The 16,491-nt window shown below is 49.4% G+C and overlaps 1 protein-coding gene across 1 annotated transcript in view; it reads right to left on the reverse strand.

The window, feature by feature from the left end:
* The window catches only part of LOC140386589 (pregnancy-specific glycoprotein 22-like), a 183,231-nt gene extending 167,762 nt beyond the window's left edge, over positions 1–15,469 (reverse strand). Inside the window, exon 1 of the mRNA XM_072469046.1 lies at positions 15,398–15,469. Within this exon, the coding sequence (XP_072325147.1) occupies positions 15,398–15,449 (52 nt within the window). The 5' untranslated portion in view covers positions 15,450–15,469. The remainder of the gene's footprint in view (positions 1–15,397) is intronic.
* Positions 15,470–16,491: the final 1,022 nt, after the last annotated feature.

Below are 16,491 nucleotides of genomic sequence, written 5' to 3' on the forward strand. Positions count from 1 at the left end.
CTCACTTTTCCCCATGTTCAGTTTATACCCTGAAAAATCCCCAAACTCCCCAAGTATCCGCATTATCTCTGGCATCCCCTCCGTCGGGTCCGCCACATATAGCAACAAATCATCCGCATACAGAGATACCCGGTGTTCTTCTCCCCCCCTTAAGTACTCCCCTCCACTTCCTGCAACCCCTCAGTGCTATGGCCAGGGGTTCAATCGCCAGTGCAAACAATAACAGGGACAGAGGACATCCCTGCCTCGTCCCTCTATGGAGCCGAAAATAGTCAGACCCCCGTCCATTTGTGACCACTCTCGCCATCAGGGCCCTATACAGCAACTGTACCCACCTGATATACCCGTCCCCAAAGCCAAATCTCCTCAACACCTCCCACAAATAATCCCACTCCACTCTATCAAATGCTTTCTCGGCATCCATCGCCACCACTATCTCCGCTTCCCCCTCTGGTGGGGGCATCATCATTACCCCTAGCAGCCTCCGTATATTTGTATTTAGCTGTCTCCCCTTCACAAACCCAGTTTGATCCTCATGAACCACCCCCGGGACACAATCCTCTATCCTCATTGCCATTACCTTGGCCAGAATCTTAGCATCCACATTCAGGAGGGAAATGGGCCTGTATGACCCGCATTGCAGCGGGTCTTTTTCCTTCTTTAGGAGGAGCGATATTGGTGCCTCTGACATAGTCGGGGGCAGCTGCCCCCTTTCCCTCGCCTCATTAATGGTTCTCATCAGTAGCGGGGCCAGCAAGTCCAAATATTTCTTATAGAATTCAACTGGGAATCCGTCTGGTACCGGGGCCTTCCCCGCCTGCATGCTCCCAATCCCTTTCGCTACTTCCTCCGTCTCAATCTGTGCTCCCAGCCCCACTCTCTCCTGCTCCTCCACCTTAGGAAATTCCAGCTGATCCAGAAAGCACATCATTCTCTCCTTCCCGTCTGGGGGCTGAGCTTCATATAGTCTTTTGTAAAATGCCTTGAACACTCCATTTACTCTCTCCGCTCCCTGCTCCATCTCTCCCTCCTCATCTCTCACCCCCCCTATCTCCCTCGCTGCTCCCCTTTTCCTCAGTTGGTTGGCCAACAACCTACTCGCCTTCTCCCCATATTCGTACTGTACACCCTGTGCCTTCCTCCATTGTGCCTCTGCATTACCCGTAGTCAACAAGTCAAATTCTACATGTAGCCTTTGCCTTTCCCTGTACAGTCCCTCCTCCGGTGCCTCCGCGTATTGTCTGTCCACCCTCAGAAGTTCTTTCAACAACCGCTCCCTTTCCCTACCCTCCTGCTTTCCTTTATGTGCCCTAATAGATATCAGCTCCCCTCTAACCACTGCCTTCAGCGCCTCCCAGACCACTCCCACCTGTACCTCCCCATTATCATTAAGTTCCAAGTACCTTTCAAAACACCCCCTCACCCTTAAACACACCCCCTCATCTGCCAATAATCCCATGTCCATTCTCCAGGGTGGAAGCTGTTGTTTTTCTTCCTCTATCTCCAGGTCCACCCAGTGTGGAGCATGATCCGAGATGGCTATAGCCGTGTACTCCGTCCCCGTCACCTTTGGGATCAGTGCCTTTCCCAAAACAAAGAAATCTATTCGTGAAAATACTTTGTGTACATAGGAGAAAAACGAAAACTCCTTACTCCTAGGTCTACTAAATCTCCAGGGATCTACTCCTCCCATCTGCTCCATAAAACCCTTAAGCACCCTAGCTGCAGCCGGCCTCCTTCCGGTCCTGGACCTCGATCTGTCCAGCCCTGGGTCCAGCACCGTGTTAAAGTCTCCACCCATTACCAACTTCCCCACTTCTAGGTCCGGGATTCGTCCTAACATACGCCTCATAAAATTGGCATCATCCCAGTTCGGGGCATACACGTTCACTAATACCACCGCCTCCCCTTGCAGTTTGCCACTCACGATCACGTATCTACCCCCACTATCCGCCACTATAGTCTTTGCCTCAAACATTACCCGCTTCCCCACTAGTATGGCCACCCCCCTGTTTTTTGCGTCTAGCCCCGAATGAAACACCTGCCCCACCCATCCTTTGAATAGTCTAACCTGGTCTATCAGCTTCAGATGCGTCTCCTGAAGCATAACCACACCTGCCTTAAGTTTCTTTAGGTGTGCGAGTACCCGTGCCCTCTTAATCGGCCCATTCAGCCCTCTCACATTCCACGTGATCAACCAGGTTGGGGGGCTCTTTACCCCCCCCCCCCCCTTGATGACTAGCCATTTCCTTTTTCAATCCAGCTCCTCACCCGGTTCCCACGTAGCTGTATCCCCCCTAGGCGGCGCCCCCCGCCCCGACCCCCCCCTCCCATACCAGCTCCCCCTTCTCCCCAGCAGCAGCAACCCAGTTAACCCCCCCCCTTCCCGCTAGATCCCAAGCTAGCGTAATTGCACCCCCCATGTTGCTCCCAAAAGTCAGCAAACTCTGGCCGACCTCGGCTTCCCCCGTGACCTCGGCTCACACTGTGCGAGACCCCCTCCTTCCTGCTTCCCTATTCCCGCCATGATTACCATAGCGCGGGAACAAAGCCCGCGCTTCCCTTTTGGCCCCGTCCCCAATGGCCGGCGCCCTCAGCTCCTCATCCTCCCTCACCCCCTCCCCCACGACATGGGGAAGAGAGAGAAGTTACCGGGTCGCAGGTTTAACAACTTGGGAAGTCATCTCTTCCCCCTTTTCCCCCCTTCATCCCACATATTCACCCCCCCCACTTTTGTCCCAAACTTTCTTTTTCTGGCCCGCTCACTCCAGCTTCTCCTCGACAATAAATGTCCATGCCTCATCTGCCGTTTCGAAGTAGTGGTGTTTCCCTAGATGTGTGACTCACAGTCTTGCCGGTTACAGCATTCCGAATTTGACCTTCCTTTTATGCAACACCGCCTTGGCCCGATTAAAGCTTGCCCTCCTTCTCGCCACCTCCGCACTCCAATCTTGATATACGCGGATCACCGCGTTCTCCCACCTACTGCTCCGAGTTTTCTTTGCCCATCTGAGGACCATCTCTCTGTCCTTGTATCGGAGAGATCTCACCACTATTGCTCGAGGAATTTCTCCAGCCCTCGGTCTTGGCGCCATAACCCGATAGGCTCCCTCCACCTCCAGCGGACCCGTCGGGGCCTCCGATCCCATTAACGAGTGCAGCATCATGCTCACATATGCCCCGACGTCCGCCCCTTCTGCACCTTCGGGAAGACCAAGAATCCTTAGGTTCTTCCTCCTCGCATTATTCTCCAGCACCTGCAGCCTTTCCACACATCTTTTGTGTTGTGCCTCGTGGATCTCCGTTTTCACCACCAGGCCCTGTATGTCGTCCTCATTCTCAGCAGCCTTTGCCTTCACAACACGAAGCTCCTGTTCCTGGGTCTTTTGCTCCTCCTTTAGCCGCGCAATCGCTTGGAATATCGGGGCCAACAGCTCCTTCTTCATCTCCTTTTTGAGTTCATCTATGCAACGCCGCAGGAACTCTTGTTGGTCAGGGCCCCATATTAAACTGCCTCCTTCCGACGCCATCTTGCTTTGTGCCTGCCTTCCTGGCCGCTGCTCTAGAGGATCCACCGCAATCCGGCTACTTTCCTCTCTTTTTTCCATCCGTGTCCAGGGGGGATTCCCTTCTGGATTACCGCACAGTGTTATTTGCCGTTAAAATTGCCGATGGGGCTCCTATTAAGAGCCCAAAAGTCCGTTCCACCGGGAGCTGCCGAAACGTGCGACTTAGCTGGTCATCGCCGCACCCGGAAGTCCACAAACAACATTTAACATGTACATTAAACGAACAAACATACGACAAACATGGTGCAGGTTCCATCAGAAAGGACACCGTATCTCTCCAGTGGTTCCTTTTTACCATCATGTGGACACCTCATTGCTCAGTAGTGAACAGGGTCGCAAAGGGATTCGTTTGCTGGGAGTCAGACTCTATGTCATCATCTTCTCCCGGCTGCCATACTCTTGTCTGGAGTAGTTTGGCTAAAGCTGCTTTGGGCAAGTTGGGGTCCATCTCATCATTCTAGATGAGCCTAAACGAATTGCCTCAGTGCCAGAATCGTGTGTCGAGGTTGGAGCTACTAGGATTTCATCCGTAATCGTCGGGTGTGGGTCTGGGTCAGGGGCTTTGATGTACATGATATCGTAGGGGTCACTGGAACCATGCTCGGATTCGCTGGGAGTGGGGCCTGGTGCAGGGGTGTAATCATAACGTGGTGTGCTGTGGCTGTTGTCATTGCTATCGCTATCACTGTTGCTGCTGGTTGAAGTGAGGGAGAGGTGGAGTCGTGCCTCTGGGGGTGGAGTTGAAGATGTGTCTGAGGACGGGCTGGACTGGCTGGGGGAGGGTAGGAATGCGTCATCTGTGGGCGGGGCGTGCTCGTCTGCTGCTGCGAGCGAGATGCGGTGTGCATGGTTGTTCTGCGAGCCATAAGCCTTAAGCTGGGGTTTATGTGAAACCATGCAGACTTGCCATTGGGATATGTGATCTTGTATACAGAGGGGCTCACTTTGTCAGAGATGGAGTACGGTTCGGAAAATTTTGGGGAAAGGAATAGGACATAGAAAATACAGCACAGAACAGGCCCTTCGGCCCACAATGTTGTGCCGAACCTTTGTCCTAGATTAATCATAGATTATCATTGAATTTACAGTGCAGAAGGAGGCCATTCGGCCCTTTGAGTCTGCACCGGCTCTTGGAAAGAGCACCATATCCAAACTCAACACCTCCACCCAACACCAAGGGCAATTTGGACAGTAAGGGCAATTTATCATTGGCCAATTCACCTAACCCGCACATCTTTGGACTGTGGGAGGAAACCGGAGCACCCGGAGGAAACCCACGCAGACACGGGGAGGACGTGCAGACTCCGCACAGACAATGACCCAAGCCGGAATCGAACCTGGGACCATGGAGCTGTGAAGCAATTGCGCTATCCACAATGCTACCGTGCTGCCCTTGAGAACAAATAAATCTACACTATATCATTTTACCGTCATCCATGTACTTATCCAATAGCTGCTTGAAGGTCCCTAATGTTTCCGACTCAACTACTTCCACAGGCAGTGCATTCCATGCCCCCACTACTCTCTGGGTAAAGAACCTACCTCTGATATCCCTCCTATATCTTCCACCTTTCACCTTAAATTTATGTCCCCTTGTAATGGTTTGTCCCACCCGGGGAAAAAGTCTCTGACTGTCTACTCTATCTATTCCCCTGATCATCTTATAAACCTCTATCAAGTCGCCCCTCATCCTTCTCCGCTCTAATGAGAAAAGGCCAAGCACCCTCAACCTTTCCTCGTAAGACCTACTCTCCATTCCAGGCAACATCCTGGTAAATCTTCTTTGCACCTTTTCCAGAGCTGCCACATCCTTCCTAAAATGAGGCGACCAGAACTGTACACAGTACTCCAAATGTGGCCTTACCAAAGTTTTGTACAGCTGCATCATCACCTCACGGCTCTTAAATTCAATCCCTCTGTTAATGAACGGGAGCACACCATAGGCCTTCTTCACAGCTCTATCCACTTGAGTGGCAACTTTCAAAGATGTATGAACATAGACCCCAAGATCTCTCTGCTCCTCCACATTGCCAAGAACTCTACCGTTAACCCTATATTCCGCATTCATATTTGTCCTTCCAAAATGGACAACCTCACACTTTTCAGGGTTAAACTCCATCTGCCACTTCTCAGCCCAGCTCTGCATCCAACTGGGGTTGTATAGAGAAAGCATCACTTGCTGCCCTACTACAAACTCGGTGGCGTGTACCGTTTTATCGAAACAAGCTTTGCTTTCTTTCCTCCTGGTCCCAAGTCTCACAGCTGCTGCGAGCTGGGCTGCCTTTATATTCTCAATGAGCTGCTGTACAGCATTTTCAAGCGTGAGGGCGGTGACTGCGGGGCTGGCCAAATCCAGCCCTAATAAATACTTTGTCCCTTTCATGGGGCGTCCGGTCATGAGGGTGTGGGGTGTGTATCCTGTGGATGTGGATACCGTGTTTCGTAGGAACATTAAAGCAAATGGGAGAACTGAATCCCAGGTGCCGTTGTTCTGTTGCACCATTTTGCTGAGAGTGGCTTTTGGAGTTCTGTTCATCCTCTCTACAATGCCGCTTGACTGGGGGCGGTATGCTATGTGAAACTTCTGCCTAATTCCGAAAATTGTGAGGACGTTCTTCGTTACTCGTCCTGTAAAATGGGAGCAATGATCGGACTCTATACTGCGTGGGAGGCACCATCTTGTGGAGATGTGCTGTGTTAGGATTTTAGCTGTTAGGTTTTGGCCATATTCGTTCTGGATGGAAAAGCTTTCACCCATTTTGTGAAGATGTCGATGACCACCAACACATACTTAAAACCATTTCTGCAGGGGGAAAGGGGTCCTATATAATCTATCTGCAAATTCGTCCAGGGGCCATTAACAGGGCGGGTGTGACTAAGCTGAGCCTTTCTTGCATATCTATCTGGATTGTTCTGGGCACAGGTCAAGCAATTTTTAATGTAATGGGTTACATCGGCTTTTAAATCAGGCCACCAGCAGAGAGGTCTGAGGTGGGTTAGGGTGGGTTAAATGCCTTGGTGTCCATGATTGTCATGGAACTGACAAATAATCTGGTTCCTGTCCTGGCTGGGAACTACATAAATGCCGTCTTTCAAAATCACACCGTTATGTGTGGTTATTGCGTTCTTAAACTTATCATACGGGGCTGGGAAGGTTCCTTTTAAAACTTCCCTGAGCTTTTCATCTTCTTTTTGGGCTTTTGCTAGATCTTGAATGGTGGTCTTTGAGACCTGAACCGCGTGTACTGGGGTGTTCTCAGGGGGGTTCCGAAAGTGACCATGTCTGGAACCTGCCTTCGCTAGGGCATCTGCTTTAACGTTACCAGCGGGGGAAGAACGGTGATGACTGCAAACCTTAATGATACCATATTTCCTATCTTTAGCTGTCTCGAGGATATGCCGGAGTAATGGGGCTGAGGGTAGGGGCTTTCCGTCTGCGGAAATTAATCCTCTAGTTTCCCACAGGGGTAGGAATTTTGTTAAACTATTGCAGACATATAAACTGTCCGAATATATGTCTGCCGGGGTCGGAAACGAGTCAGGGTGATCAACAATGTAAGCTATGGCTGCCAGTTCTGCTGCTTGCGAGCCTAGATGTCCTGGCAACTTTAATGAAATCTCTTCAAGGGCGCGTCCCTGCGCGTCCTCTACAGAAATGCCGCAACCGGTGATTCTCTTTCCATTCAAAACTGTGGAGGAGCCATTCACATAAAATTTCGGGGGTGCGCACGTGTCTGTGGGCTGGGGTCTCTAGGGTGTATTACCTGCTTTCCTGGGAGCTGACTTAGGTATAAATGGGCCTGAATTATGGTTTGTGGTAATGATCTCACACTCATGTAGGGTACCTGCATATTGCAAATTGTCGGCTTGGAAAGTGTGGGTCTTGGTTCTTTTGACTGTAATGTCCCGTCCCTGTAAAAGAAGGGTCCAACGGGCTGCGTGGATTTGGCTGACTGCCATCTTTAAGTCGACCGTCTAATAATAGCTGTGTTGGGGTGTGTTCAGTGAGAGTGGTGATGGGGTTGAGTCCTGTAATGTAGGCGAAGTACTGTACTTCCCAAAAAACTGCGAGCAGGTGCCTTTCGCAGGCAGAAAATCCTTGCTCAACAGGATCTAACACGCGTGAGGCGTATGCCATGGGGCCTAATTGAAATGAAATTAAATGAAAATCGTTTATTGTCACAAGTAGGCTTCAATGAAGTTACTGTGAAAAGCCCCTAGTCGCCACATTCCGGCGCCTGTTCGGGGAGGCTGGTACGGGAATCGAACCGTGCTGCTAGCCTGCCTTGGTCTGCATTAAAAGCCAGCGATTTAGCCCAGTGTGCTAAACCAGCCCCTATAAAAGCCAAGCCCCTAGTCGACACATTCCGGCGCCTGTTCGGGGAGGCTGGTACGGGAATTGAACCATGCTGCTGGCCTGCCTTGGTCTGGTTTAAAAGCCAGCGATTTAGCCATATGTTCTAAACCAGGTCCTGTCGTTCCTGGAGGAGCACGGCCGAAAGGGTTCGGTCGGTGCTTGCTACTTCGATTGCGTACGGGGAAAGTGAATCTGGGACCTGTAATGCAGGGTCTGTGCTCAGGGCTCTCTTTAAATCATCCACGGAATCCATGTGCTGTGGAAGCCATTCCCAAGGTGCCTGTTTCGTGAGAAGGTTGGATAGGGGCGCTGCTTTTGTGGCGAAACTGTCAATGTGGTTTTGGCAGCAGCCAACCAGTCCTAAAAATGACCGGAGGGCTGTTATGTTATGGGGAAGGGGCAATTTGACGATCGAGTCAATTCTATTTTGCTCAATCTTGCATTTACCATGAGTGATTACTGTACCCAAGTAAATCACTTTTTCCTGCAAAATCTGGGCCTTCTTGGGGTTGTCTTTACATCCGACCTGTTTTAGGAGTCCTAGGAATTCGGCAAGAAGCGAAATGTGCTCTCCCTTTCTGTCTGTCTGTAGTAGCAAGTCATCTACATATTGGACCAGACAATCGCGTCGGGAAAATTTTGCTAGTCCATTTTCCAGCTGTCGGTGGAAAATGGGGAGGGAGTTATGGAAGCCTTGTGGAAGGCAGTGTCGCCACCTGGGTTACCCACTTCCCGACTTAAAATGGAGAACCGCAAAGACTAAAGGGAAATTCAGCCAACACAGGCAAAAACGGGCAAGTGCAGAAATCCTGTGTATTGGAACTTGCAAAAACCAGACAGCACTGAAACCAGCAGCCATCTGCATAGTAATGAGCGATTCCAAGGCACAATTGCAACACTTAAGGTGAATAAAGCCAAGCCAGACTCCGCGGCGCCAGCAGGATCCAAGACAAAGGAAGGCCAACGGACATTTAGGGACCGCCCAGAGATCAGATAAAACTCCAGTATTGGAGAAATCGATCCAAGTGATCGGGATGCAGTCCAATCATTTGGAACCAGGTACGAGGTCTGCCCTGAAGAGCGGGAAGCCCCTGGGGACTATAAAGTAAAGCCCCCAAGTTCAAATCGTCCTTCTTGGCAGGGTCACTCAACAACGCGAATCAACCCCTGAGAGTGAACTGCCCAGCTGCCGCACCAACCAAGTAAGTCTACAATCAATGCTCACTACGAGATAGGTGCCCCTAGCTACAAGTCCATACCAGCTTTTGAATCCTGCAGACTCAGGACCTGAACGAAAGTTCAGTACTTGAACTTGAACTTTGTGGCGGTATCATAAAGATATCTGGCGACTCTAGAGCAAAGGTTAAACAAACAGAGCAAATTATGAATTAAGAGCCAACCAAAAGTTAGCAACAGTAGCAAGTCATCTACATATTGGACCAGACAATCGGGTCGGGAGAATTTTGCGAGTCCATTTGCCAGCTGTCGGTGGAAAATGGCGGGGGAGTTATGGAAGCCTTGTGGAAGGCACGTCCACGTGCATTGTTGTCCCTGGAATGTAAAGGCGAATTTGTATCAGCACGCTTTATCCAATGGAATGGACCAAAAGCCGTTGCTAATGTCCAAAACCGAGAAAACAATTTGACTGGAGTCCCTGTTTGAGCATGGTCTCGGGATGCCTTGATCAAGCAGACTGTCTATTACTTTGCAGATCTCTCCTTCTGCTTCTTGGGGAACACCGTACTGCTTTTGGGGTCTGGGGTCAGGACCTGTAATATTCACTAAGCCAGCGATCTTGCCACAATCATGCTTGTGCTGTATAAATGCTGCTTTGTGTTGCTGTCGGACTTCCCTAACCTGTTTGTCCTGACTAATGGCTCAAGGGTTGAACCAGAAGTCTCCTACTGTGCTGATTCTGTTTGCATACTCTCCAACTGTGAGCGTGGCAGGGGCTCGTGCTGCCTTTGCCATTCTCCATACACATTTATTTACAGGATCAAATGAGAGGTTGTGGGAGCTCATAAAGCAATTCCTAGGTTGTGTTCAGCTGTCTGGGGTAGAGCGACCAAAACTACGGGGTGTTTAGTCGTAATGTCCCCTATTTGTATCACTACAGGGGCTGTGATGTGTCCTTGTTGTAAATGACCTGTAAAGCCGATGAGTGTGATGGCGTCCATGGTGGGCCACGTATCTCATTCAAACATCGTGGAGGAATTGAGCATGTTGCAGGACCCTCCTGTGTCCCAAAGGGATTCTACGGGGTGTCCCCGGACTTTGCCTGCCACTACCGGTCTACCGGACTTGTCCCAAAGGGTGTCGCAGACCCAAGTTGGGGAGCCCAAACACCGTCAGTCGGTGCCGTTCATGTCTGCGTTCTCTGAACGGGTGCTAACACTATGGATTGGCTTTGCCCTATTCTTATCTAGGGTGCCTGTCTGTTGGTTTCTCTGCTGCTTTTGGGGCGCGTTGCACTCTCGTGCATAGTGTCCTAATTGTCCACAATTGTAGCATTCCTGGGATTTAGGCTGTGGTGGGCTGTTCCTGCCCTCATTTACCAATGCGGGGTTCTGGTGCGTCCTAACTGGATGCATGTCTGCCTGCTCTTCCTCTGGTTTTGCAAATGCGGTTTTGCCTTGGAAGGATTATTCCCAAGGGCAGGACAATCTTTTCAAAACCCATTTCTCCTTGTGGGCCTCGTCTGAAGGGTCGTAATTTGTGCAAGCTCTCTGTCCTGCCTCTGTCGCATGATAGACTAGGATTCGAGTCCATTTGGCCATATTATTCGCGGACAAATGGGCGCGGGCTAACTCTCCAAATAGAGAGATCTAGATGGACAGGTCCACAGGTCACTGAAAGGGGCAACACAGGTGGAGAAGGTAGTCAAGAAGGCATACAGCATACTTGCCTTCATTGGCCGGGGCACTGAGTATAAGAATTGGCAAGTCATGTTGCAGCTGTTTAGAACCTTAGTTAGGCCACACTTGGAGTATAGTGTTCAATTCTGGTCGCCACACTACCAGAAGGGTGTGGAGGCTTTAGAGAGGGTGCAGAAGAGATTTACCAGAATATTGCCTGGTATGGAGGGCATTAGCTATGAGGAGCGGTTGAATAAACTCGGTTTGTTCTCACTGGAACGACGGAGGTTGAGGGGCGACCTGATAGAGGTCTACAAAATTATGAGGGGCATAGACAGAGTGGATAGTCAGAGGCTTTCGCTTTTCCCCAGGGTAGAGGGGTCAATTACTAGGGGGCATAGGTTTAAGGTGCGAGGGGCAAGGTTTAGAGTAGATGTACGAGGCAAGTTTTTTACACAGAGGGTAGTGGGTGCCTGGAACTCGCTACCAGAGAAGGTGGTGGAAGCAGGGACGACAGTGACATTTAAGGGGCATCTTGACAAATACATGAATATGATGGGAATAGAGGGATACGGACCCAGGAAGTGTAGAAGATTGTAGTTTACTCGGACAGCAATGTCGGCACGGGCTTGGAGGGGTGAAGCGCCTGTTCCTGTGCTGTACATTTCTTTGTTCTTTGTTGTTGTTCTTTTTACTGCTGTGCAATGTATCCACAAGCGTCCAGCAAATGCTGGGGGGTGCTCTGTTTTCTTTTGCCTACACTTGTTTAGGCCTTCTACAGGGTCTCCTCTGTTGTAGCCGATCGCATCCAGGATCGCTGTGTGCATTTCTTGGAGTGTGCTGATGCACGATCAATTACACTCAAGACAAAGTGGTTTCATAACTGAAGGCTTTAATCGACTCAAACTTGTTCCCCAGCAGCTTTGGTACAGAAAGTGAAGGCTGCTGGGACGGCACCGGTTCTTATACTCCGCCTGTCAGGGCGGAGCTACGTATCAACAGCCAATGGTAAACTCCTAGGTTTAACCAATGGTCATCAGCCTCTTAGGTACCGCAGTACCTGATAATACCACATGTGCCTCCTCCTACATTCTGTGGGTCGGGAAAGGCTGCCACGACTGAAGGGTCGAGGCTTAAAACTGTGAGCTTCACTTGCTCCTTTTCGTCCAGGCCGTACATAGTAGCCTGCTGTTTAACTCTAGCGAAATACTGGTGGGGGTCTGCTGTGGGAAGGAACGGAGTAATTTTTCCTCACGCGTCCCGTAATTGGGCCACGGTTAACGGGGTTGCCTCTAGGAAATTTGCGTTTCCTTCTACTGCGGCTCTGCGGTGTGTGGTTACCGGGTTCATGGGGGTGTGCTCTGCCTGTTCAGTCGGGGGTTGGGGTGCTTTCCTTTTCTGGGGGTTTTCTTGCGTACATGTCCCATGTACATATCTGTGGGCAGTTTCATTCAACTTCTGCCAATTGGGGCCGTTTTCCTGGTCTAACTGGGGTCCAAACATACTTTGAAACCCATTCTGGACAGAAAGCAGAGATTGCAATTCTGCAATTTGCTTCTGGCACTTTGCGTGATCTACGGAGCTCTGCCTTTGTTCCGTCGTGGAAGTGTGGAGCGCTCCTAGGGCTGCTTTTAAATCATTGCACTGTTTCTGCAATTGCGCGACCTGTTGCTCGGTTTCTTGTCTTGCCAAGACCACGCGGTGCGTGTCCTGGTAGGCCTTATTGTACTGGGTCTGAATACTACTCAAATGGGCGAGACAAGACTGGTGTGCCCCCTTTGCATCATCCACCTCTCTGTCCCTCGCTGCTAACTGTTCTCTTAAATCTTTATTCTCCTTCTCAAATTCGCTCGCCTTTCCCTCACTATTTCTGTCTCTCTCTTCAATCTCTCTACGGAGCGTCCTAACGACCTCCTTGGTGCCTCGTAATTGTGCCAAGCAGGACACGATTGCCATCGGCTTGCGAGCTTTCCCCAAGCTCTTCTTATGAATCTCTGACAGGTTCTTCCACCAAGGATGTCGTCCTACATTCCCGGGACCTGTTTCATCATTGGTGCAGAATTCACTCCAAAGGGGCCATCCTTTCCCTTTGAGATATTTTCTGATCTCTTCTTCCCATACGGGACACTGTCCTACTCTACTGGTCGCTGCGACCTCAAATTCTTGGGGGTTCATAAGGCGTTCCATTGCCTTCATTGCCATTTTCTCTCTATCTCTGGGTTCTCTACTGAATTTGGAACAGGGGGTGATAAAGCGGTGATGTAAACACGGGTACGGCTTACGCTAATTGCCGGACTACAAAACTCCTGACAGTTTTATGCAACAAAATCTCTCAGGTTTACCTTATATCCCTATTAGTACGCATGCATGAACACACTTCCGAATTTCGGAGGTTTGATCAGTATCGTTCTCACACTTGTGGTTTTTCTGTTTCCAATTGGATTCCAATTCAAATTTGCGTTCTCTCGGGGTGACTAGGCCACTTCTAAGTCGTGTCCCAGCTGAGTCGCGAATAAATGTTGCTCTCTTTGGTTGGCTCTGAATATGGCGGTCAATATGGTTGCCTTCCTTAATCCTAATTATGTTTGCTCTAGAGTCGCCAGGTATCTTTCGATACCGCCACAAGGTTCAAACCCGAATACTGATCAAAGACTCGATACACCAGTTAGTTAGTTCAAAGTCAATGCTTATTTATTTACACACACAGTTAAATCTACTCATGCACGAAAACTCTACAGACTAAACGATCACTACTGCTAAAGCCTATACTTAGCTTCAGGCGCCCACTCAGTCAGAGGAACAATGGCCGTTGTTCGGTTCTGAGGCTGCTGGGGTTGTCTGTCTGGTAGCGAGCGTTGACCTTGGACTTACTTGCTTCTGGTGCAGCTGGTGGACGGGTCTCTCTGCTGTGAGAGCCGAGTCCAAGAGAGCGATTCTCTCTTGGGGGCTCCTTCTTATACCCAAAGGGGCTTCACGCTCTTTTGGGCGAGCCTTGAACTTGGCCCCAAACAATTGGGCCATTTCTTGATCATTCCTATTGATTTCATCCAATAAAGGAGTGGGTGCCCTGATGGCTAGGTGTGTCCTAGGTGGCGTTGGCCTGCTTTGTTTCGGTCTCCTCTGGCGCCGGGGTGTCTGCCTTAGTATCGGTTACTCAAATGTTACTCTTGTTATGGGCGAGGCTTTTTCAGAACCCCAAAATGTATCATTGAGTTCACCCAACCTCTCCCTTTAATGTACTTGTTGCTTTTCCTAGCACACGGCTTTTTAAACTAGGTGTGGGATTACAATTATGGACACGTGGGTTTTTAAACACAAAACACTGTTTATTCCATGTACTCAACTTAACATCTTAAATAAACATTGGATCTCTTAACACCCCTTACTTCAAAGATAACTCAGAAAATATTGCAACAGTAAATAAACTCCTTAACATGTTCCTTCAAACTTCCAAGAGACTTAACACATTTAAACAGTATCACATCGGGTTAAAGGATATATATTTTTTCTGTAGAATGGCAGAGATATATTAGCTTGGGTGACTTCAGCTCCAGCACCTTGCTTTCTTCATGCAGCTCTCTGGAAAATCACAGACACACCCATGCTGCTTTCTCAAACCTGGCTTTCTCCCTTCAAGCAGATCACAGCAAAACAGAACTTTTCCAGCTGCTGTCTCAAACTGGCTTTCTACTTTTAAACTGCTCTCAGCAAAACCAGCCAGGCACTTTTTAGCTGCACTCAGCAAAATCAGCCAGGCACTTTTCAAACTGCAAAACCACCCTGCAAAGTGGCTGAACTGAGCTGAGCTCCACCCACTCTATGACATCACTGTTTTCTTCAAGGTACATTGCTCAAACATCATGCTTTAAAGGTACTCTCACATGACACTCTTTTGTTCCCGGAGATGGGCCATTAGTATGCCATGGGAGAGGTGTCCCTGGTTTTATTTCAGAAGAGTTTCTCACTATTCCCATTCCTCAAAAACAGAACTCGTCAAAAGGGCCAAGGGAACTTTGCGCATGCGGGCTCGCTCCTAAATACGGCATTACGCTGTGTGGTGTCATTGCGCACTGGCAGAGTCAGAGATTCACAGGACAGATGCGGTCCTTCAGCCCATCCACAAAGACCTGTCACTCACCCAGGACATGCAGAGTGAGTGTTGCTGATGTTTCACTGCCGACTTCAGGAATCATGTAAACTGTGTAATCTCCACTGTCCAAAGCTCTCACTGACTTCAGCAGAAGTGACCCTTTAGGCAGGTATAAAATAACCCATTGTGTGCAGTCATCATTTATAATAATTAGTGAACCGTTCCACAGAGCGATATCTTTCTTCCTGAAATTCCCAGCTCCCAATCTTCACCGGAGCTGACGGCTTCACTGAGAAAAATGTGTTTCATCCTTCGGTCACATTAATCCGACTGTTTTCTGTCAGGATGATAAAACCCTGGGGCTGAGCTGAGGAAAGAAAATCACAATGAGAGAAGTGCTCACACTCAACACAACAGAGACTTTTCTCAAGTAACAATAACAACATCCCCTGATTCTCTCTGACAGTCTCTTACTGTCTAGTTTCTCCATTCACTAAAAGAAATGAGATGAGAAAGTGATCCTCACCCACTGAGATCAATAAACAAAACGCTCCGGCGGTCAGAGTGAGTCTGTCCATCCTGAGAGAACGGCGCCAGTTCCTGATGAAATATCAGTTCATTTACTGAACCCGCAGTGACTGAGAGAAACTTGTGCAGCTATTAGATACCAATATGTTTATTTCAGAAACATTGCAGTGTTTGGCCCTTGACAACAGTGTTCAATCTATTTTTTCGGAGCCGCAGACATGAGATATTTCATCGGATCATAGAATTTACAGAGCAGAAGGAGGCCATTCAGCCCATCGAGTCTGCTCCGGCCCTTGGAAAGAGCACTCTGCCAAAGCCCATACCTCCACCCTATCCCCACCGAACCGTTTTTGGACACTAAGGGCAATTTAGCATAACCAATCCACCTAACCTGTTCATCTTTGGACTGGGAGAAAACCGGAGCACCCGGAGGAAACCCACGCAAACACGGGGAGAACGTGCAGACTCCGCACAGAGAGTCACCCAAGCCGCGAATCGAACCTGGGACCCTGTAGCTCTGACGCAACTGTGCTAACCACTGTGCTACCGTGCTGCTGATCAAGAAATAACTAAGCTACAGACCGCTGCATCCACAGTTTAGTGGGATCAGCAGCTCCAGCTACGCTTCAGTTTGAACATTTTAAATCACACTAAGGTCTCCCCCCTCTCTCATCTCTGTGATCTCCTGCAACCCTGATATCCCCGCGCTCCCCCACCTGTCGTGTTGGGTGTTCCGACATACAAACGAACCAACACGGTTGTAGATGGTACAACTCTGTTTTATTATTCTGTATAATAACAACTGTTAACATCTGGCTGTGTTCATACTTCACCAGTTAACCTGTGGACCCAGCCCGAGCACTATCTTAGAGAGGCACTCAGCACATGGTGTGTGTCTGAGTGGCACGCTGTGAGCTCTGTGCTCTGAGCTATCTCCTGGTGGAGTGAGCGGGAACTATGGTGTTCCCTGTTTTATAGTGTGTGTGCTCTCACTGGTGATTGGCTGTGATGTTCCATGTGTGTTGATTGGTCCGTTGACCTGTCCATCAGTGTGTGTGTGTGATTGCACCATGATATGTTAATATGGATATC

This window comes from Scyliorhinus torazame, chromosome 12, assembly GCF_047496885.1.
Source record: "Scyliorhinus torazame isolate Kashiwa2021f chromosome 12, sScyTor2.1, whole genome shotgun sequence".
In the NCBI taxonomy this organism is placed as follows: Eukaryota; Metazoa; Chordata; class Chondrichthyes; order Carcharhiniformes; family Scyliorhinidae; genus Scyliorhinus; species Scyliorhinus torazame.